The following is a 22,832-nucleotide window of genomic DNA, read 5'->3' as shown; positions in this document are numbered from 1 at the left end:
ATAGTTTCTGCAGGTTAAGAGCCAAATACTCTGGCTAACTTTTCCCTTCCCCAGCTACTGCCAGACATGTCTTTAACAGTTCCTGCCCTCTTATTTAACCAAGACTTTTTTTTTTAGCTAGCTTTTGTCCTTCACAGTCTAACAGTGCCTCTTGCAGTTAGAAAAGCCTTGAAACTCTGCTTAGGAATTTTATTACTGCAAATGATTCTTATGAGAGGGGCCCAGGAAGGGGGCCTAACAGTTGTAAAGTTACCTTAGCTCACTGGTTTTAAACTTTTGTGTTCAGGAGTCCTGTTTGGCAGAAGGAACTTGTCCTCTGAATATTAGAGCTCACTGCTTGGCCTTTAGCCACTTGCTGAGCAGAAAGAGTAGAAGTAGCCTCAGTGAAGTTTCATGTAAATCTGTGTAGGATCTTTCCAGCATACTTCCACCCAGCATTACTGTGTAAATATGTGCATATGCACAGATGGCTTTTGATTGATTCCCATTACTGTAGTATTTGAGCATCTGCCAATCTTTAATTAAGAGCTTTTAAGCATTGCTCTTATTCCTGAAGGCTGTGGGAGATCCATCTGGGAATTTTAATAAGTAGCGGCCCTACAAGTCCTCTGTCACTGAGGTAGATGTGTGCGGATGTCTACGCTAGAAACTGGTACAGCGTAGACACTTATTACCACGATGGAAGGTGTTCTTCTACCACTGCAGTAAATCCACCCCTCCGAGAGGTGGTAGTTAGTTTGACAGAAGAAATCTTCCATCAACCTCGTGGTGTTTACACTGGGGGTTAGGTCATCTTAATTACATCACATTGTGCGTGAAATTTTTAACAGTCCTGATACTCCTGCCTCTCTTGGCAACAGAAATTCACAGTTTGTCGTACATTAGAGATGCATTTACAGGTAAAAATTCTAATCTAGGTGTCAACAGAAAAGTTTTCTGTATGCCTAGCTCACATGTATGCTCATGTGTAGTGACTGGGGCTAGCCACTTGAAGGAATCATGATCATATGCCCTAGTCTGTTATACACATTACTTCCCGCAGTCCCCATTTGGCCTGGAGTGGCGAACCGCAGCCAGTGGGAGCCGTGATTGGCTGAACCTGCAGACATGGCAGGTAAACAAATTGGCCCAGCCCGCCAGGGTCCTTTCCCTGGCAGGCCACGTGCCAAAGGTTGCCGATCCCTGATCTAGTAGTTGGAGCAATGGCCAGGGAGTTATGATTTCAGGTTTGTATACCCAGCTCCACAACTGATTTACTGTGTACCCATAAGCAAGTCATTCAACCTTTGTAAAAGCTTTCCGCATCTGTAAGATGGAAATTCTTGACCACATAAAAGGGTATTAGAGGGATACTGCCTACTTAAACATTGTATTTCTGCTTTACTATCAGTAATCCTAGAATCAACCATAGAATATCAGGGTTGGAAGGGACCTCAGGAGGTCATCTAGTCCAACCCCCTGCTCAAAGCAGGACCAATCCCCAACTAAATCATCCCAGCCAGAGCTTTGTCAAGCCTGACCTTAAACACATCTAAGGAAGGAGATTCCACCACCTCCCTATGTAATGCATTCCAGTGTTTCACCACCCTCCTAGTGAAAAAGTTTTTCCTAATATCCAACCTAAACCTCCCCACTGCAACTTGAGACCATTAGTCCTTGTTCTGTCATCAGCTACCACTGAGAACAGTCTAGCTCCATCCTCTTTGGAACCCCCTTTCAGGTAGTTGAAGGCTGCTATCAAATCCCCCTCATTCTTCTCTTCCACAGACTAAACAATCCCAGTTCCCTCAGCCTCTCCTCATAAGTCACATGTTCCACTCCCCTAATCATTTTTGTTGCCCTCCAGCTGGACTCTTTCCAATTTTTCCACATCCTTCTCATAGTGTGGGGCCCAAAACTGGACATAGTACTCCAGAGGAGGCCTCACCAATGTCGAACAGAGGGGAACGATCACGTCCCTCGATCTGCTGGCAATGCCCCTACATGTACATCCCAAAATGCCATTGGCCTTCTTGGCAACAGGGGCACACTGACTCATATCCAGCTTCTCGTCCACTGTAACCCCTAGGTCCTTTTCTGCAGAACTGCTGCCAAGCCATTCGGTCCCTAGTCTGTAGCGGTGCATGGGATTCTTCCGTCCTAAGTGCAGGACTCTGCACTTGTCCTTGTTGAACCGCATCAGATTTCTTTCGGCCCAATCCTCTAATTTGTCTAGATCCCTCAGTATCCTATCCCTACCCTACAGCGTATCTACCACTCCTCCCAGTTTAGTGACATCTGCAAACTTGCTGATGGTGCAATTCACACCATCCTCCAGATCATTTATGAAGATATTGAACAAAATCGGCCCCAAGACCGACCCTTGGGGCACTCCGCTAGATACCGGCTGCCAACTGGACATGGAGCCATTGATCACTACCCGTTGAGCCCAACAATCTAGCCAGCTTTCTATCCACCTTATAGTCCATTCATCCAGCCCATACTTCTTTAACTTGCTGGCAAGAATACTGTGGGAGACTGTGTCAAAAGCTTTGCTAAAGTCAAGGAACAACACGTCGACTGCTTTCTCCTCATCCACAGAGCCAGTTATCTCGTCATAGAAGGCAATTAGATTAGTCAGGCATGACTTGCCCTTGGTGAATCCATGCTGACTGTTCCTGATCACTTTCCTCTCCTCTAAGTGCTTCAGAATTGATTCCTTGAGGACCTGCTCCATGATTTTTCCAGAGACTGAGGTGAGGCTGACTGGCCTGTAGTTCCCAGGATCCTCCTTCTTCCCGTTTTTAAAGATGGGCACTACATTAGCCTTTTTCCAATCTTCCAGGACTTCCCCCGATCACCATGAGTTTTCAAAGATAATGGCTAATGGCTCTGCAATCACATCCGCCAACTCCTTTAGCACTCTCGGATGCAGTGCATCCAGCCCCATGGACTTGTGCTCATCCAGCTTTTCTAAATAGTCTCGAACCACATCTTTCTCCACAGAGGGCTGGTCACCTCCTCCCCATGCTGTGCTGTCCAGTGCAGTAGTCTGGGAGCTGACCTTGTTCGTGAAGACAGGGGCAAAAAAAAGCATTGTTCTTGAGGCTGTGAAGCCAATAGTTAAAGTTGCTCATGGGTATTTAAGCACCTTATTAAATCAGCACTTTAATGCAATGATTGCATTTCCATTTCAAAATAGATGAAAAAATACATACAGCAGAAATCTGTATCTAGAACATTCTATTAAATACAACATTACAAAAATCAGTGCAGACTTGTTAGCTCTTGCCAACTTTTTACTATAAGAAGGTTTCTGAAGCTAGGAAGTTCAGTGTTTCTTTAAAGTTATAAGACTTTCAGCCCTGATCCTACACCCACATAAAGCTTTGGGTCAAGCCACACAGAAGTCATTGCAGGATCAGAGCCTTAAATTCCTGGCCATTTTAAATGGCACCTAGTCAAATAAAAGACTAACTGTTAAGCTAGACTGTTCCCATTAACTGAGTACGCATTATGCAAACACTTTTTCCTAAATTAATAGAACTGAGGTATCCTGAAAGTTACTACTGCTAGTAAATGTATAACTCAGCTCTGATTTTACTGCTGAATGGAGTTTATATAGATTTAGGCCTTAATTCTGCCAATACCTACACACTTCATTTTAAGTGCAGACTACGCATGTCCTCAAAGTTAAGCATGGGCATAAGTGTGGCTAGGCCTCAGTGAGGGTCTCATTTAAATACAGGTCCTAACACAAAGAAAGTGATTACTTTTTAGTATTTAAATTAACATTTAAAACATTTAATTTCAGATTATCCAGTTTCTCTGTCGCATGCCTTTACAATTCAACTATATACAATATACTTGTACAAAACCTCTTGTTATAATGCTGTACAGTTATCTTCATAAAGTCACAGTAGAGGCATATCTGGCTTGTTAGCATAAAAACAATCATACAAAGTTTTCACATTTATAAGGGACAAAGTAACGAAAATATTGATATAACCTGCATGTAAAGTTCTTGCTAATGAGTAATGTAACTTATACACCAAGTGAAGATGAATATTTGTCAGGAGCGAGCCATAGATTCTGTGGCTGTTATTAAATATGAAGTGTACCTGACTTGGTCCTACGGGACTTGTACATGCAGGACAGTAGGAAAACTAGTTAGTAATTAGTATGAAATTTAAAGTCTTAAAAATAGCAACCTCCAGCACTGCACAGGACAAAGCCTTGACTGCACAACTAGCTTCTAACAGTTTTACAACCATGATGACTAGGCCCAGTTTAAAATGGTTGGGGGCTGAATGTTTCTAAAGTCATGTTACAACTGCATTCAAAAGATATTACAAGCAGAGACTGATCCTAGAACAGTTTCTGAACCTGCTTATAATATTGACTCCATCCAGGCTAGCTGGTTAAACTCTGTTAAAACACCACTCAGTAAAAATGCCATTCAGCGGTAGAAGTAAAACTGTACAAGCCATGGTTATAAACAGAAAGCGATGTGAAAATCATAGCGTGTGTGGTGGAGGTGGAGAGGGGCTCCTCAGGTTAGGGGATCAGCAGCAACACCGTACCAGACCCAAGGATAGTCCAAAACAAACCAAGTCAAGGAAAAGAGATGGTAACACCAAGGCACACCTTACAACACACCGAAGATGTGTTCAGATTTTTGGGGGGAGGAGGAGTTTGAATTAAAAAGATCCATTTAGACCAAAAGGGAACAGCTGTTAAAAGGTCACAGAGCGATGACCAAATGCCTTTATATGTAACGCTTGGTTCTAGCTGGATTACCATACAAGATATGACTTCATCATTTACCATGACTGCCACCAAAATTTACTAGGACAAAACTAGAATCTAAACCTAAATTACAATAAGTACCTTTTAGTAAAAGAATTGCTTTAGGTGCAACATACAGCTATTATATAAGATTTTTTTTTCTTCACAAAAACATCTCTTGTCTTCAGTAACAAAATGAAGGTAAACTGCACTTTAAATGAAAGAAAGATAGGGACTTTTGCTTTAGCAAGCATCACTGTTGAAAATTTTCATTTTTAGACCGTGTGTACTGAAAATCCTCTTCTTTCTTGGGACAGTTTTAAATTGCATATTTCCATTTAATGGTGTCCTCTTCGAAAACAGGTTATAACTAAAGAAATGACCATGTCTGGAATCTGGTGCTACAGACAGCTGAGTCAAATGAGGGGGAAAAAAAAAAAGTTTTTAATAGTTTAATAGTTTTTCTGCAATTAAAACAGCTTACATTTTCAAACAGATTGTAAATATTTCAATTTGGTAACTTTATTTTTGTCAGTAAGACTAATAATTTCAGTCAGGAACATAAATGGACAAGAGGCCTATTAGTGCATTTAGCCCATCCCTAAGTGAGTACAGGATTGTTTACTACAAGACACTGCCTAACATGTATTCTAGTTTGCATTATCTTGCTCTGGGACTTCCTGTTTCTCCTGAGAAGCTATTCCAAAATCCATTAGATCTTGTTAAATAAGATTTTCCTATTCAGCCTACATTTTCCTCTTTAATTTCATCCCATCATGTTGATTTTTACCTCTTGATTCACTCCTCCCACAAAAAAACCCTGCCTCTTACAAATGTTCAAGGTGTGTGGCTAGCAAAGATCTCCCCACCCTTACTAAATAACAAAATATCTGACGTTTATACTTTCATGAATCAATCCTACCAGTCTCTCTGTCCCACGTGTTTCTCTTCTCTAAACTCCCTCCTGTTTACATCTTTCAGGTACTGAGGTGTCCAAAATTGAACACAGTTTAATATTCAGCTTGTAAAGTGGACTAAAAACTCGCATGTGTGTGCGTGCATTTTGCATTACCAGAGCAACAAGACCGTTTATGTTTTGCTCAAAAGAAAGGGAGCTTTTGTTTGACATTCTCATCTAAACATTACCACAGCTTATTAAAAAAACAAAACGAGGGCCTTTTCTTTTAGAGAAATGAACAAGAATGCAGTTTTGTAACATTTATTTCTAAATGTGACGTTTTCCTTCAAAATGAACAACATTCCTGTAGCAAAAAACTGATGGAATTTGCAAGGCTCACTAACAACTGCCCCTGAGCGCATAGAAATGCTGACTTGAAATAGAGACTAAATTTAAGGGCAAAGTACACCGACACCAGAAAATGTTATTTTCAAGTGTAAGTAATTACCTGATTAAACTAGCTTGAACACTTTAAGTATTTCCAGTTACATCTCTCTCAGCATACTAACACAAATGGGCTAAGTCCTAGTAATATCCTTTGTTCCTGAAACCCCAAACTCTTAGGGCAGTTCCATTTTACTTTATTTCAAACAGTTTGCTATTGCGTCTTTTGTTGAGAGTAGTTTTTGTTTACTCTGTTCTTTCCCTCCCCTGAAGAAGCCTAAACTCTGATTCACTCTGAATACCTGAAATACCAGTTTGACACAACTGCCTCCTCCATTCTTCTTCCCTTCCTCCCTCACTGTTCTGTAAGAGTGAGTCACGTCTGTCTTTTTATTCACGCCTTCATCCCATTAATCCTGTTGTATGGTGACTGGACCTCCTCAGTCATCAAAGTGTCATCAATCAATATTACATGTTTGCTAGTATCTTAGCACAGAGCCCATACTAATCATGCAACTTAAGTTCCTTAAATAACATATGACCTGAAGTTCTAACTCTCCCAATCTTACATCACTTTGCACTTGGTGCATACATAGTACTTAGTGCACAATTTCCAGGAGCATTTGAAAAGCAAAATTTGGCTGAAAAACTGCCAGGTCCCACTAGAAAGTATGTTAAAACATGAGTGGGGGAGGGGAAATGCTGACAACTCTGTCTGTACAGCACCCAGGGACATGTAAAATATGAGACCTGTATCTCTCTAATGTACTTGCCTCAGAACTCTTACCTTGGTTTGAATTAGTGCTTTACAGTTACTAATATTGAATCCATCTTCTAAGTCTTCATTTATTTTAACGTTTGTCTCCTCCAAACCGTCTTTGCTGTCTCCTGAGAAGTCCTAATCAACAAGTAGCATAATTTAAAACACTCTTCATAATATCAAGTGTCCATCAATGTCAAAAATGCTTTATTCAACATAAATGGGCTTTGGCCCTCCGAAAAAGGTCCCCCTCTCAGAACTAATAAGCAAATAAGCGTTTAACTTTATTTTTGGAAGTTGCAATCTAAATCCCTGTCCTATAATCAGCTCTGTAACGTGTATCCCCTGCCACCACCTACTTCCCATGGACTTCAGTGCAGTTCTGTGCAGGGGCAAGATTCTGCCCACTTGGATCACACAGCTGGATTGTGGCCTAAAAATGTCACTTGGAGACACTCTTACTGTTTTTTTTAGGGGGGAGAGGGTTTGGGGGGAAAGGTTAGGCCTTGGGTACATGAGAAAGTTGTTCCATTTTAACTGTACCAGTATCAGTAAAGCAGTACCACCCCTACTGTGGATGCTGTTATATAGTATAATGTGAGAGAACCTGCTTGAATACAGAAAAAACCCCTCCAACCACACACTCCTAATTGTCACCTACCACCCTGCAATGGAACCTATATTGGATATTATTAAACAATTCAAATCCATACTTGATGGAGACCAACTCAAAACAGCACCCGATCCTGCCATCAGTGGCGGATTAACAGATAGGCTCATGCCTAGGGCCCCCAGCCAATTTGGGGGCCCCCACAGGAGCCTGGACAGAAGTAGGGGTGCAGCTGGCACCAGAACGGTGGCACTGCCCCCTGCATCTCCTCTTCCCCCTGAAGCCCTGCCTCCTGGCCAGAAGTCAGAGCCAGGCAGTGGTAGAAGTTGGCCAGGGAGCCTGGGCAATTCCAGGAGTGTGGGGCCCCAATAAATCTTAATCTGCCTCTGCCTGCCCTAACAGATGCAAAACCTGCAGATAAATCTCCATTGCTATACCCCGACAATACACCTTTCAAAGTCCACAGGTACTGCATATGCTTATCCCAACATATGGTGTACCTCATGCATAAGGCCAAGATTTTATCAAGGATATTTTTAATAAAAGGCAGGGACAGGTCATGGGCAATAAACAAAAATTCACAGAAGCCGTGACCTGTCCCTGACTTTTACTAAAAATATCTGTGACAAAATGGGAACCCGCTGGGTAGCTGCAGGGGCCGGCTAAAAGCCCCAGGGACCCCCACTACCTGTGAGGGCCCAGAGCTGCAGGCAGCTGTGGGGGGTCCCCCTGTGGCAGCAAGGAGTTGCTAGGGTCCCATGCTGCCTGCGCTGGCCGGGGCTGCAGGGATCCCCAGCCAGGGTTTCCCTGCCTCCCACAGCTGCAGGGGCCCCTGTCCCCCATGGTGGTAGGGAACTACGGAGGTCCCCTTGCTGCCCACGGCAACTGGGGACCGTGGGGTACACCTGACCCCGGTGCAGCAGCGGGGAGCTGCTGGGTACCCTGGCTGCCACTGGTGGCTGGGAGCCTCAGGGCCCTGCCACCTACCCCGCAGCTGCGGCGGTCTGAAGTCACAGAGGTCTGTGGAAGTCAGGGATTCTGTAACAAAATCGTAGCCTTACTCATGCAGTGCACTAAGTGCTCCAACAACAACTAGGTAGGTGAAACTAGACAATCGTTACATTCTGAAAAGAACTCCCACAGATAAATAAGACAAAACCACTATCACGCGTGGGTAAACACTTTTCACAGAATGCTCACTCCGTATCTGATCTGGCAGTGCTCATCCTGAAAGGAAATCTGCACAACACTTTCAAAAGATGAGCCTGGCAGTTTAAATTCATAACTTGCTAGAAATCATAAAGACATGGGATTTATGGCTTACTACAACACCCTGAAGCCCCCTAACCCCCCATTTTTTGTCCTTTGGCTGCACGGAAATAATTAGCCACTTCACTTTGAATGGTCCCGTAGATCAGTGGTGCTCAACCTTTCCAAACTTTTACTGTACCCCTTTCAGGAGTCTGATTTGTCTTGCATACCCCCAACTTTCACTTAAAAACTACTTGCTTACAAAATCAGACATAAAAATAGAAAAGTGTCACAGCATACTATACTGAAAAATTGCTTACTTTCTCATTTATACGATATTATTATAAAATAAATCAATTGGAATATAAATATTGTACTTACATTTCAGTGTATAGTATATAGAGAAGTATAAACAAGACATTGTCTGTATGAAATTTTAATTTGTACTGACTTTGCTAGTGTTTTTTATGTAGCCTGTGGTAAAAGTAGGCAAACATCTAGATGAGTCGATGTATCCCTGGAAGACCACTGCATACCCCCTGTGGTATATGTACCCCTGGTTGAGAACCATTGTCTCAGATATATGTTAACTACTTATGCTAACCAATATGTTCCACCTTGTATTTAGGTATGACACTGGGTACCTTTCCCAGACCTGAAGAAGAGCTCTGTGTAGCTAGAAAGCTTGTCTTTTTCACCACCAGAAGTTGGACCAATAGAAGATATTACCTCACCCATCTAGTCCCTCTAATATCAGCATAAAAACATCTTATACCTGTATATTTAGTCCTGTACAGAAATAGGGCTAACTGTACCAGTATAAGGTGCTGTGATGGGGTGTACCTATCCTGCACCAGCCCCAAAAGGGTTAACTATGCTTTGCAAACTGAGAAAGCCCCGCCCCTCCAATTCTGCTGGGCATGCTCAGCCTGGAGGCAGAGTATAAAAGAAAGCAGCACTACTCAGTCTGGGCATGCTGCTGAAGTGGGAGGATACAAACTACAGGCTCCAACTACACAGCTTTGGCATACAGAGTTTCAGATAGACCCCAGGCTGTCTGATGATCCCAGAGAAGAGATTGTGCCAGCAGGAACTATGCCATCCAAGGACCCCAGAGACCTGGGGGAACGGTGGAGCACCACTGAGGGAGAAAGGGTCAGCCCAGGGGACTTAGACTCTTCTCTGGTGAGTGAACCAGGGAACCAGTCGGTGTGTTTCAGGAGGATCCCTGCTGACTTGGGGGTGAGCACCCTAGCACTGCCTGGGCTGAGACAGGGAGGAGTAGAGAGGGCCCGAGTCCCCCTATCCTGGGTGCCATACACCCCTGAGTAGTGCCCATTTCCCCAACAGATCACCTAATTCCACAGAGCAGGGTGACTTTATTGACTCTGGCCATTGGGTCACGCCACCCTGGGCAGGAGGGCTACACTCTTGATGCTGGCCACTAGGCCCTACTACCATATTTATAGTAAGGGACATCAGCATAAGACCTAACTGGCTGCAGTACAGTCTTTTCCTTTCTTTATGACTACACGTGACCTAACACCCCGTGACAGGTGTGTTAATACTGATATAATTGCATCCACACTAAGAGAATAGTAATGCCCTAACTATACCAGTTAAAAATAAAATCACTCCTCTAGCCAACACAGTTATACCAGTATAACTCATGTGTAGACCAGGTCTTGCACGACTAACCAGCACTGCAATTTTGTTTGATTAAACTCATCTGAAAGGCTGATTAATCCAGGTAACACCAGGAGTTTCAAATAGGCAACCATCAGGAAAGCTAACAGCAGCTAGTAATAAAGATAGTTACCTCTGAAAAGCAGAGCAAGAAGATTAAATTTGTGCTAACCAAACAAGTAATTATAATAAAAATCTACCTCCAATTAATTTTTCCAACATAAAAAGACAGAATAGCAACATTCTGCTTTGGGAGTTTAAAATGTTGCATTTTTTAATCTCTGAATTTATTTAAAACATTTTTTTCTGTATTATTTTTTTACTCTGAAATGGGTGAAATGATTTGAATAAAGGCAAACTGAATACTGTGTTCCAACCTGTATAGTTAAGCCAGATATTCAAGCATACAGAACTTAATTGGACCAACTGATTCCATTTTTCATAAAGAGCAGTCCAATTTTCACATAAGTCAAGTCAACTGACTTCACTGGACTGAATCCATAATGTCTTGTATAAATTCTAATAACTCCTCCACCTCAAAGTAGGCAACCTCTCCCCCCTTACATTTATGGAACTCTACCAACAAAATCAGAAATCGATTCAATAATCCAAACGAAGTGACATACGGTCATTACAACTGAGACTTCAATACGTTCTCTACTATAAATTGGCAAAGACAGCCAGAATTTAGTCTTTGCATCATTATAATATCTTAGCAGAGAAGCCTTAAACTAAGGGCTTGTCCACACATGACAATTCATCTGGAATAAAGTAGAGAGTGAATTTAAGTGGAACAACTATTCCTGGTTTACTCCATTATTTTGGAATAAGTGTGTCCACACAAGGAACTAATCAGGAATAACTTCCTGTGTAGACAAGCCTTTACATCATCAAAAAGGACCTAGCTGAAGATATTAGAATTTGTGACCCACCAAAATACACTTCCTAGTGCAGCTGTGTGACAAGCCTTTTTTTTCTGCCTAGATGACTTTAATGACTACAAGTTTAAATCGAACACTTACACTGATGTTCTAGCCAAACATATTTTTTAAATTACCTTTTGATTTACATCTATTCCAAGAGCAGATAACAAGTTTTCCTGGCAATAGGATTTATTCCAGGGACATCTTAAACCCGTGGTGCTATTGGGGTCTCTAAGAGTTCTCCAGAGGTTTCCAGAGTCCATGCTAAAAAGAAATGCAATTTGAAATTGTAGTTCATAGAAAACTTCCAAACAAAATCAATGATCTTGAGCCCATACCTCCTATAAAACCATTATCTAATTTTCAATTCTAATGCAACCTCCCTGGAGACAACTGTACAGGGGTACACCTTGAACCACCTACTATGCAATCTGACTTTCTTAGAACTGTTTGTCCAAGTCATCAATCCAACTTGCTAACAAAGATGCATGATGCTCAATGATATAAGCAATGGCAAAAAAATTGTGCATGCTTTTTTTCCCATCAAATAAATAGCCATACAGTAAGAGCATGTCTGAGAGAGCTTTATATGCCTACATATCTCCAGAATGAGTAGAAGTGGACAGGAAATATGCATTAGAAAAATCATGATCCAAAGGTGGTGATGTCCAATTCATGTTGTGGAGAGCAAGCAAGTACAAAGCAGAGTTCTATTTATTTATCTTCAAAGGCAGCTAACCTACAGTTTGGTTAGTCTGTCTCTCTCAACCCTCTTCATTATTTCAGCTTTCGGGCTGAATTGAGCCAGCCTGATATTCACATGGGTTACCTTTCATATTTGGTCTCATCTGGGTAGGTGTGATTTCCTTCTCTGTGATGCTCAAACAGTATTTAAAGCAAAGGCCCAGCTCCAAGGAAACACAGAGGAAAAGAATTAGGCATCTAAATCAGGATGTCAAATTGCAGAAGCCTAACTACTTATTCTATTCAGGTTCTTATGCCATGTTCATCACCACACTATCTGTGTGCCTTCCAGTAGTTCATTAAGTGATGTGGCTAACATCTGTCATGGGTAGTTTATCACATAGACTATCTAGGTTCCTTGTATGTTACACAGCACCATAATATTGGTGTGCCTCCCAAGAATTAAAACATAACAATCTCTCTCTCCCCACCCTCTTTTCTTTCCCAACAGTAAGTTACCTGATCAGACTGGTGTGCATGTAAGGAGTTTATTGAAGGGAAAAAATAAAAACATTTATTTTATTGCATGTGTTAATTCTTGGACCTTCACTAATACGCAGTACAAATAACTAAGCCTACTTTTTAGTTACAATGTTCCAGATGTATGCAGAAACCAGAACAGCTACTAGTGCAGATACACTAATCCTTTCAAAACAGGTAACGAGTTGATCAGCATTCCAGCAGACTTAACAGCCAAGTTACCCATTTCAACTGCTGTTAACTTCATAATCTCCAGGAAGGAAACCAGATGCACCACTGATTAGGGAGAGCATGTAGCTTAACAGGAGGAGCAATAATTACTGGGAGAATTGGGAGGCTGTTGTCAGAAAAGTACCAGTGATTGGGGAAAGAAGAACCTGTGTTGCTACTCTTGATGAAAGAGAAATAACACAAACCTGCAGGAAAGAGAAGGAATGCTGACAACAGAAAGAACACACACACTCTGTCTGTTGGTGTCCAGCATTCCAGGAACTTAGCAATCAGAAGTACTACCAAAAGTAGTAGGAATTCTACAAAAAGAATGAATACCAGCGACAGGTGGACTGTTATACTTTTCAGGGACTAGAAAAACAACCGCATTTCCCTTCTGAACCCAATAATCTGATAAACTTCATGTACTGATTAAACAACCAAAGATCTGAAATAGCATATTTTAAATTGAAACAAGTAAGTTCACTCTCCTCCCCGCAACTTCTTTCAGAAAAATTAACAGTATTATTGCCAGGTGTTTGACTGTTTACTTAAATTCCTTACCAAAGCTGTCTCTTCGTAAATTCAAGAATCCCAATGTCTTCATTATCTGCGTCAAGAACTTGATCTAAGCTTCTTATGCTCTCTGTGGACTGTGGTACAATGACTTCTGGAAAACTCAACTTAAAAATATCTTCATAGTTGAGATTGGCCTAGAAAAAGCAGAGTTTTATTACACACCTCATTAGGCCAATCCTGCAGTTCACACAGGACCTGATCCAAAGCTTACTGAAGTCAATGGGAGTTTTTTTCCATCTACTTTAAGCCTGATGCAAAGCCCCTTAGTAGTAGCACACCACACACTCAAATCTACAAGCATTTTGCTTAAATGAAGGATCGGGGTCAGAGTATGTGACCGATGTAGATATGCACACATCATGTTTATACATTCAATTAAATGAGGTATAGTCACATTATATACGTAGTCAATAGTTAACTCTATGCACACAGTTTACAGGATATCCAATAAAGCTGAAATGAATCTTTGTTTACTTGTGTGTGCACCATAAAATGGTGTGTTTCTTTAATTGCTGGTATAGAACCATGAGAGAGAACTTACACATTTGTTCCTCCTATGCCAATAATGACTGAGGATTTGGAGGATCAGGTCCTTATCCACATGAACGACTCTTACTCATACAAAGAGTCCCAGTGCAATTAATAGGATTACTTGCAGGAGTATACTCACATGAGTAAGGATATGCAGAATCAAGCCCTGTTCTAGAAATGCTCAGTCCATCTGCTCCAAAGTTTTGATTTTGACCATTTTAATTCCATTTTTGCCCAGAATGATAGAATTTATTTTAATTATTTTTAAAACGTACTTTTGGATTGCAATATTCCTTTAGTGTGTTTGCAACCCAAATTCTGTAGTTGCATGAGAACCAGAAAGTGGAACTCTCTAGTCTGTTTTCATTGTCTAAGATGAGTAAAGTACAAAAATGAAAACGTGTTTAAAAAAAAATGCAGTGTTAAGTGTAAGTAAATACAAGTCCAGGGACTTTTCAAAATATGAACTCTTACTTGACACTATCCATTTAATGTTTTTAAATTCAGATAGTTTAAATCTACAGCTGGCTTGCTACCAAATTATAATATTCTCCAAGCTGGTCTAATTTTGGGACTAAACTATTTAGTTGTGTCCTTTTTAAACAATCTCTGTGTGCGGAAGATAGGGTAGAGGAGCATCTTATATCATTCTTTACTGCATTCAATGACGGGGTGTGAAGGAGTTGGCATCTTAGCCACACTTCTGTAGAATAGTGACACCTTGGAAACCAGGAATGTAAACTCTGGAGGCTTTTTTTCTACATTATTTTACAGCTATCGAGCAGGAGATTGGTCTTGGTCAGACAGGACAGGCTCAATCCCTCTCAGTGGGGCTGGTGGAAGGCTCATGTAGGGGATGAGCCTGGACTGCCTAGAAAGTCTCAAGGAATGGTGCTGAGTCCTAGGTTGCCCACAAACTCCTGATACTGTCAGAAGGGAGATTTATTCCTAACGTACGGGCCCAGATGCGCTAACTTTCCTGAAGGGTTATTGTTGGGGTGTCCAAACCATCTATATAGACACACATGTGGCTCGGGAAATTGTTCATGCTGTTGTGCATGTGTAACAGCACCGCTATGGCTGACCAAGTGTCATGTGCCAGAAGACCTCCTGTAAGAAGGAGCCTGCTCAGAGAGGGAGAGAGTGGGTCAGGAAAGACTGGGGAGGGGCTCTGTATCCATCAGGTGGATGGGCTGGTAGGGGGGATAGCTGCAGGGATTAGCGGCCTTACCAGGGAGAGGCTTTAGGAAAGGCCAGGCAGCAGGTCCTGACTTCATGAAGGAATGAGAGTATGAAAGGTGTGTGTGGAGTTGATACTGAACTCTTTTTGTGAAAGAAAATGCTGAAACTATGTCACTGTTGGGAGCTTTCTTCAACGTGCTGGCCCACCAGTCTACAGTATAATCAGATAAAGGTTAGTTAGTACAAATATGTTGTTTAGCATTTTCCTGGATGGGAATCTCTCAGTGTATAGTTGTCTTATCTGCTTAGTTACATTATTTTTAACACTCAACTCCAGCCTATTTTCCCTCATCTTGTGGCTTTGTCATAATGAATGTCTAATGCGTGTCAGAGTTAAGATCTGTTACTTTGTTAAAGCTAGGTACAAAGGAATTACCATAACAGACTAGTCCTGTGGTTCTCAAACTTTTATACTGGTGACCCCTTTCACATGGCAAGCCTCTGAGTGGGCCCCCACTTATAAACTAAAAACACATTTTTATATATTTAACACCATTATAAATGCTGGAGGAAAAGCAGGGCTTGGGATGGAAGCTGACAGCTTGTGAGCCCCCCCCTCCCATGTAATAACCTTGTGACCCCCCTGAGGGGTCTGACCCCCAGTTTGAGAACTCCTGGACTAGCCCAGTGGTCTTTCTAGTCCAGTATCCTGTCTGACAGTGGCCAATAGGAGATCTTTCAGAAGAAGGTATAAAATGGCGGGAGGGGCAAGCAGGAAGTCTCTTCATAGGCCCAGGAAGCTGCTGTTTGACTTATATCCTGAGGCCTAAGGGCTCTGTCTCAAACTATTACTATTTATTATTGGCAGCAGTGACAATGTGCTAGGTATGTTCCACACACAAGATGTAGTGTCTGCCCCAAAGACCTTACAGTTGTAGGCAAGCAATATACCAAGGAGGGGAGTGAGGGATAAATTACATTGTTTTCGTATACATTATATATACAAGGGGAATTCCCAGTAGCCCATCACTGTCTTTCTGCCCTGAAACTGAACATACCTCATAGTTGAATGGCATACTCCACTCTGAGTTGCATCTGATACATCTCTTTGCCTTGGTTAACCATACAGATTAAAATAGGATGTTGGTAGCAGAAGAGATTTAAATGTCTCTTTTAGAGAGAAATCCAGTGACTTGGTATGGTCTGTTTTGGCCAGGAGTAACTAGTAATGTGTATTTATCTCTTCATATGCTCCCCTCTCTTCTGTCCCACCACACCCAGGCTTCTTGTCCTAATTTTCAAAACCCTCCACAATTTAGAGCCTCCCTTCCTATACATCCCAGTGTCTTATCACAAGGCAACTCCCACCTTTCTCTGCCAGTGATTCCAGCCTCAATCTCCTCTTCTCCCACAAGAACCTTTGTGCTTTCTCCCAAGCTACCCCTTGCTCCTGGATAAAATTTCCAGCCAAAATCCATAAAGTCATCACCCCACTCAATCCCTTCTCAAAACTCACTTCTGAAATAGCACATTCAGAAAACAACCATCTGATAACATGTAGGTAGGTGGTGAGTTGTAATTACTGATATAATTGGCTAAGAATTATGCATACTACTAATCTCTGCTTTTAAATATATAAAATGTTTGTAACCCTGTCCTCCTCCTCCTCCCACATATTCTAGCTATTGTCTTTTAGATAAGTCCCTCCCCCAAAGCATGTACAGTAGCTTGCTTTGTGTTGTGCTAGGCATCATATCAACATAATCTGACTGTGGCCTCTAAGCATTACAGCAATAAAAACAAGACTAATCTACAGTATTTCATGGAAAAGAATCACATTTCATAATCTTCAACTTTGCATTTAATTACATTATCCTCCCAAAAGTGTATCCTCCCAAAGTACAGTTTGCACAAAGTGCTTTCTAGTACCCTAAAGAAACTGTAGCACAACAATTAAACTTTTAGCAGTCTCTGACTTACTAGCAACACATACCTTATCCAGAGAACTAGCACTAGGTTCCCTCCCATTGTGTACAGATGGGTTGGAGCAGTGATGCCCATGAGAAGTGTTGCGGTGTTCTCCATTTAACTCCACATCAGAAATTTTTGTTTCTGCTGAATTCACCAAAACTTCAGGACTGTGACTGATGCGCTCAGACTTGACTAAGGATTCACTGAAACTTTCAAAGTCACCCCAGGAACTGTTGGATTCTGATGTACAATGAATGCTTTCAGAAAACCCTTCACAGTTTCTTCCTCTACTGTTCCCCCAGGGGAGGCTCTGATACATCATTTCAAGTTCCACTATATCTTCCTTAGTTCTTCTTTCATTTATGTTACATTCCTTAATTCCCTCACTATTTTGACTGAGAGACATACCACTCACTTTGGCCGTAAGATCTTTCAAAGACTTCCAGCTTAATGCTTCAATGGTGCTAGGACTTTCCACCAAGTGCTGGTCCTGCATTTCTGTGTTACTGCAATAATATGAGATCACTAGGAAAACTTATAATGTAGAAAACAGAAAATGTAGTCAAGATGCTTAAATTCTAATGTTTCCAAAGCAGAATAAAGATCTTCATTTTGTCTTAAATAGTCTGTAATAATGATGCTAAAAAACAGTATGTCCTTCACTCTCTCCCCCAGTGATCAACATTGTGTGTGTTATTCAGTCTGACTGTCGTTCCACCGCGGATTTCAGTCTGCAAAGGAAGGATTGTAAATAAAGACAGCCCTGATAATGCCTGTGTAAAGCTAAGAAAAGAGAACTGATAAAGCAAGGAAAAAAAGTTCATGTTTAAACAAATACATTCCACTATTATATTGTTGAAAACAAACTTAAAGACACTGGTTTAAAAATGATCCATCTGAGGTTTATTTTTTTCACATTTGATAATACTTTGTGCCTAGTCAGTTTCACCATGTCTCCTGGAGTCTGTTTTGCCTTTTGTATCTGTCCTTCATAGAGCAATAGTTTGAAATATAATTTTTTAAAAGGGTGTGCAGGGGTGAGACAGGATTGTAAAATCACAAAAATTGGCAGTGGGACTCCAGCGGAGGTACAATACCTTTAATTATTTTTTTAAATTGCTTAGAGGCCACTCTGACTTCTAAAGGAGTGCCTGAAGGTGTAAGGCTGAATTTGGCTGGATATTAATGTTTGAAAGCTCTGATTTAATCTTAAAATGCTTAATATGTGCACATTCAAATGATAAAGAACTCTAAAGTGAAATAATAATGGAAAGATTGTTCCCAACAGAAGACTTTAGTGGTGCTCAGTCCATACTAGTCTTGATATTAAAGCTTTATTCAGAAACTTGACAGTGAAAATAGGTAGTAGTAAGCCACAAAAATGGATATTATCAATACTGACTACTGACAAAAAATATAAGCTGTCTTGCATGCTCTGTGGTATAGTGGCACCAAGTTTGCTCAGGTATATTTCAAGTGATGATCAAAATGCAGGGAAATAAGTTATGTGGTGAAATTCAGGACTGTGTATGTGTGTAAGGCTTTTCTGGTCGTCCCTTTTTTCCTTAGTTGCCTGTCGGTGGTTTTGTGCATGACAGCACATTATTAGCAAAAAGAAAAGGAGGACTTGTGGCACCTTAGAGACTAACCAATTTATTTGAGCATGAGCTTTTGTGAGCTACAGAAAGCTTATGCTCAAATAAATTGGTTAGTCGCTAAGGTGCCACAAGTACTCCTTTTCTTTTTGCGAATACAGACTAACACGGCTGTTACTCTGAAACCAGCACATTATTAGCACTCTGCCAAACCATCAGACTCCTGCTCACCCACAGGAATAACCCCCGGCCCAGCCTCTCCAACGCCGGCAGAAAGTGCCCTATATAGGGCTGCTCGCTCAGGCCTGCGCCCTCCTTTATTCGCCGTGTGCGCAAGGGCAGAGGGGCAGGAACCCAGAGCCGATTCACTGTGCCCGGCTCCACGCCTGTCCGTGCCTCAGTTTCCCCAGCTGTCCCGTGGAGGCGATGGGAGGTGGGGCCCCTCCGCGCCCGGGCTGGGTGCCTGTCGGGCGGGTCCGGGTCCGGGCCCGGCTCTGAGCCGTGTCCAGCGGGCAGCCCCACCCCGCGCCCGGTCGGGCTCCGGGTGAAGCGCTGGCCCCGGAACAAGGTGCAGAGCTCGGCATTGGGCCGGGGCCGGCGCGCTCCGGGGCAGCCGCAGTTAGCGCCGCTGAGGCCGGATCGGGGCTCCCACGGCGCAGCGGTCCCCCCATCACAGCCGCCCCCCACATGGGCCAGCGGGTCCCTCCCCCCGCCCGCGCTGCCCAACCCGAGAGCGCACCGGGGCCGGGGGACGGACCCCAGGAGGGACGGATGCCGGTCGCTGGCCCCGCCCCGCAGGGGCTGAGGGGAGCGGGTCGGACCCGGCCTGTCACCGCCGGCCCGCCGCGGGGAGAGGGGCAGCCTTACCCGCATCGCCGCGCACGGCCGGGCCCGGCCAATGACCGCCGCTGCCTCGGCCACCGCGACTGAGGGGAGCGGGAGTCCCGGCGCGAGCCAGCACCGGCCGGCCTGGGGGCGGGGCCGAGAGGCGGGGTCAGAGGGCGCGGAGGAGAGGCGGGGGGGGGAGCGCAGCCCGGGAGTGAGGTCACTGTGAGGGGGTTGCACCCACCGTCGCTAGGGGCGTGGCTACACTGCGGGGGCGGGGCCTAGGTGGCTGCCGCGGAGTCTTCGTTCTGCCTGCCTGCTTGAGATCAAAGCTGGGGGTCAGTCCCACAGGCGGCTCTTAGGCAGACCCAGCTCAGCCAGGCCTGCAGTGCCCACCCCTGGTACCTCCTTACTGCCCAGGCAGGGGTCAAGATATGCCAGCCCTGCAGCCCCAAACAGCTCCTAACAAAAAGGCTCACAGGGACACAAGGGGCAGTCCCTCTCCCCCAGCTAAGCTGCTTGCACCATGTGCTGGGCCAGGTGCAACCACCCTCCCCGCTCCTCGGGCCCAGGAGAAGTCATTGCTGGTTTTCAGCCGGTGGATTGGTGTGAACTTGTATCCTTCCTAGGCTCAAGCCAGCTGAAAGTTCTGCCTGCATCTCACGTGCCATCAGGTCCGGTTAGCCGCAGCAGATAACATCAACTATCCCAAAAGTGGAGATCTAGCAGGCGTAGTTGTCAATATTGTCAAAATGTTGCCAGGGACAATGCTGACAAGCTAGGGGCCTGGGGGATGCTAGGCTGCTGGATAGTTGTGGGCATGTTGGTTGAATTTTTAGGATGGTTTTCATATGAATATCCTAATTTGGCAGATTTGAGGGTGACTCAGGCATCCATAGCTAATGCTGTAAAGGCCCAAACAACCATCTAGTCACTCAAACCCCTCTCCCAACAGGCTTCTCCCCAGGGCTTAAATCTCATAGAGTATTTCCCAGAGCCCGCTGTGACCCCCGCCCCATTCTCCATGGGGCATGTCAGGGCTTGGGGCTTCAGCCCCATGGGAGCGGGTGTGCACGAGAGTTCAGCCCTGCAGGGCCTTGTGGACCCCCTGAAATCAGCTCGCGGACCCCAAGAGAGCTACAGATCCCCAGTTGAGAACCACAACAGCATCAGGCTGGAGTCAAGGTTTGAGAATATTTACTGGAGCTTGGCTCCAGACAGCTCCAGCTGAATTTAAGCCCCGCTTCTCCCAACCTCTCAATGTCTTGGAGTGGGAATTATCTTAAGGAGAAGATATCAGGCATCTTCTCTCTTCCCCCAACATCTCCCTCATTTTGTGGGTGGGCATAGGTCTTTGTATCTCTCTAGTGGCCTTTCCCATGAGAGTATGTGGGGCTTCTCCAACTGATAGCACCCATTTTCTCCAGTTTCTCTTGATTTTTAAAATCCTATTCTCTCTCCCCCTTCCTGGATCCCCTCAATTTTTATCCCCTGGGTCTTTATGTGCCATTATCTTTCTGGCTCACTATTGCCAACCCCAATCAGGAGTCAGGTCACAACTTGTGAGATTGGCTTTAAAATAATGGAATTTCAAAAAGTAGTAAATGTTGTGTTCTTTTTATTTATGTTTTCCAGCTTTTCTTCACAATCAGGAGGGCTAGAAATATATATATTTTAACCCAGCTGAAATGAACACATAATCACAAGATTCCAGGAGCTGGAGCTTTAAGAAAAACACACACCAACATTGTGAGACTTGGGATAAAATCCAGTGAGTTGGCAATGCTGCTGTCTCTCACTGCGTGGCTTCTTACTACCCCTCCCCCCAGTTTTGTCCTCATTTCTCCCCCCACCCCTCTTGTTTGTCCCACTCCCTTTGCCTCCTCAATTTTTTATTGCAGCATTGGGACTGGAGAGCTCAGTCTTCCATTGTGCTTGTTGATCCTGCTGCTGTGCAGAGCCAGCTGGGACTGAGAATCCTGCCTCACTTACTTTCTCTCTAGCAGTTGAGTACACAGGAGCTGAAGCAGGATGGAGGCACTCAGCCCAAGGCTGCTGCTGCTGCTGGCTGGCTGGCTCTGCTCTCACGTTCTGTTGGCAGGAACACAGATTTGAAACAAGCACACAAACAAATCCCTGCTCAGTCTTTCCTTAGGCCTCTGGGTGTAGCTCACTGCCCTCAGTGCTGGGTTTAAAAATCTCTGGCAGTCCTAGCCAGCCTGGGACAGTTGTAAACGGGAGGAAAGAGGTTTTCTGGACCAGGGACTAGGGAGTACTGTCCATGCATTTCACAAGGATGCATCCCACACATCTTACTCCTGTTCCAGCTAGGGACACTGTACTTGGGGTGAGAGGCTGAATGTGAGGAAATGCCCGGCTGTGCAGCCAAAGCAGAGGAGGGCCTGTAAACCAGTTCCCCACCCCATCACTGGAGCCATTTCCTGTACTTCATCATCACCCCACTATGCCAGGCTGAGGATTTGGGGAAGGTCAGTCAGATCATTCTTTGAGACACATCCCACATGTAGCTGACTCGTGTGGCGCGGTAACCATCATGTTTCCAGCCCCCTTCCCACCCTGGCCCTGCAGCAATGGCACTGAGCTGCTTGTTCCTTCCAGCTCCTGAGATTGGTTTGCAATGCTTCACATTTTCAAGGCTGCCTTCCCAAGGCAAAGGGCAAGGAGCTTCCTAACCGAAGGCTGAGAGTCTCCTTTACATTTCAGCCTCCCCGAGTCAGATGGGCCCCACAGCCATGGGCTTTACAGGGCCCAAAGGCCTGACAGTGGCCAGCTGGAATCTGATGCACGATTAAGACTGGGGGTGGGAGAGCTGAGGAATGTCAGAATTTGGCCCAAACCCTTGGTGTAGGGGAGGAGAAGATCACAGTGTCTGTCCTCTTACTGTAACACTAGCAGCCTCGCTAAGAAGACTCCAGAATAGTGAGGAAACAATGTTCTTTATTTATCTCTCCAGAGCACATAATAGCCCACTGTGGGAACAGCAGCTGCTGGCTCTGGGCTCCTGTGTCACAAATGAGATGGCAGATTCACACAATAAGTTGGGCTCCCCCTAGTCTGACCCTCAGAAGCAAAGAGGCCTAACAAAGCCGTGCCATCTAGTGGAAGTAACCAATAAAACCTCTCAGAGCCCGTAACATGGGTATCAAAGCCCTGAACAAGGCACTGAAAGAATAATCTCTGTAACAATTGCTGCTTGTGCAAATTTTAGGACTGTCCTGGGCTGTGTCTTCAGTGCAGAGTTCTCTACGCTCCCGTTAACTCCTCCTGAGTTAGCCTAGTTCAGGTGAGAGCGGCTACTGTGTGAATAAGAAGCGAGCTGCACAGAGCATAGTGCAGCACAGTGCATGGGTTAGCA

General features: G+C 44.0%; 1 protein-coding gene across 1 annotated transcript; it reads right to left on the bottom strand.

The window, feature by feature from the left end:
• Window positions 1-3,245: 3,245 nt before the first annotated feature.
• CLBA1 (clathrin binding box of aftiphilin containing 1) lies at window positions 3,246-19,594 on the bottom strand. The gene is made up of 6 exons (XM_077819474.1): window positions 19,499-19,594; window positions 17,059-17,767; window positions 13,338-13,486; window positions 11,474-11,603; window positions 6,897-7,007; window positions 3,246-5,178 (listed from the first exon to the last, which is right to left on the bottom strand). Exons 2-6 carry the CDS (start codon window positions 17,530-17,532, stop codon window positions 5,011-5,013), a joined length of 1,032 nt encoding a protein of 343 aa, XP_077675600.1. The 5' UTR covers window positions 17,533-17,767; window positions 19,499-19,594; the 3' UTR covers window positions 3,246-5,010.
• Window positions 19,595-22,832: the final 3,238 nt, after the last annotated feature.

Source organism: Eretmochelys imbricata, chromosome 6 (genome assembly GCF_965152235.1).
Source record: "Eretmochelys imbricata isolate rEreImb1 chromosome 6, rEreImb1.hap1, whole genome shotgun sequence".
Lineage (NCBI taxonomy): Eukaryota > Metazoa > Chordata > Testudines > Cheloniidae > Eretmochelys > Eretmochelys imbricata.
Note: the sequence above shows the minus strand (reverse complement) of the source record. Positions and strands in the feature narration are given on the sequence as shown.

Excerpts from the sequence above, each read along its gene's own strand:
- CLBA1 (XM_077819474.1), bottom strand. The coding sequence starts at position 17,532 with ATGCAGGACCAGCACTTGGTGGAAAGTCCTAGCACCATTGAAGCATTA. Across the intron at positions 13,487-17,058 it reads GTGCTAGTTCTCTGGATAAG|GCCAATCTCAACTATGAAGA; the intron begins GTATGTGTTGCT and ends TGCTTTTTCTAG. Across the intron at positions 7,008-11,473 it reads GAATAGATGTAAATCAAAAG|GACTTCTCAGGAGACAGCAA; the intron begins GTAATTTAAAAA and ends CTTGTTGATTAG.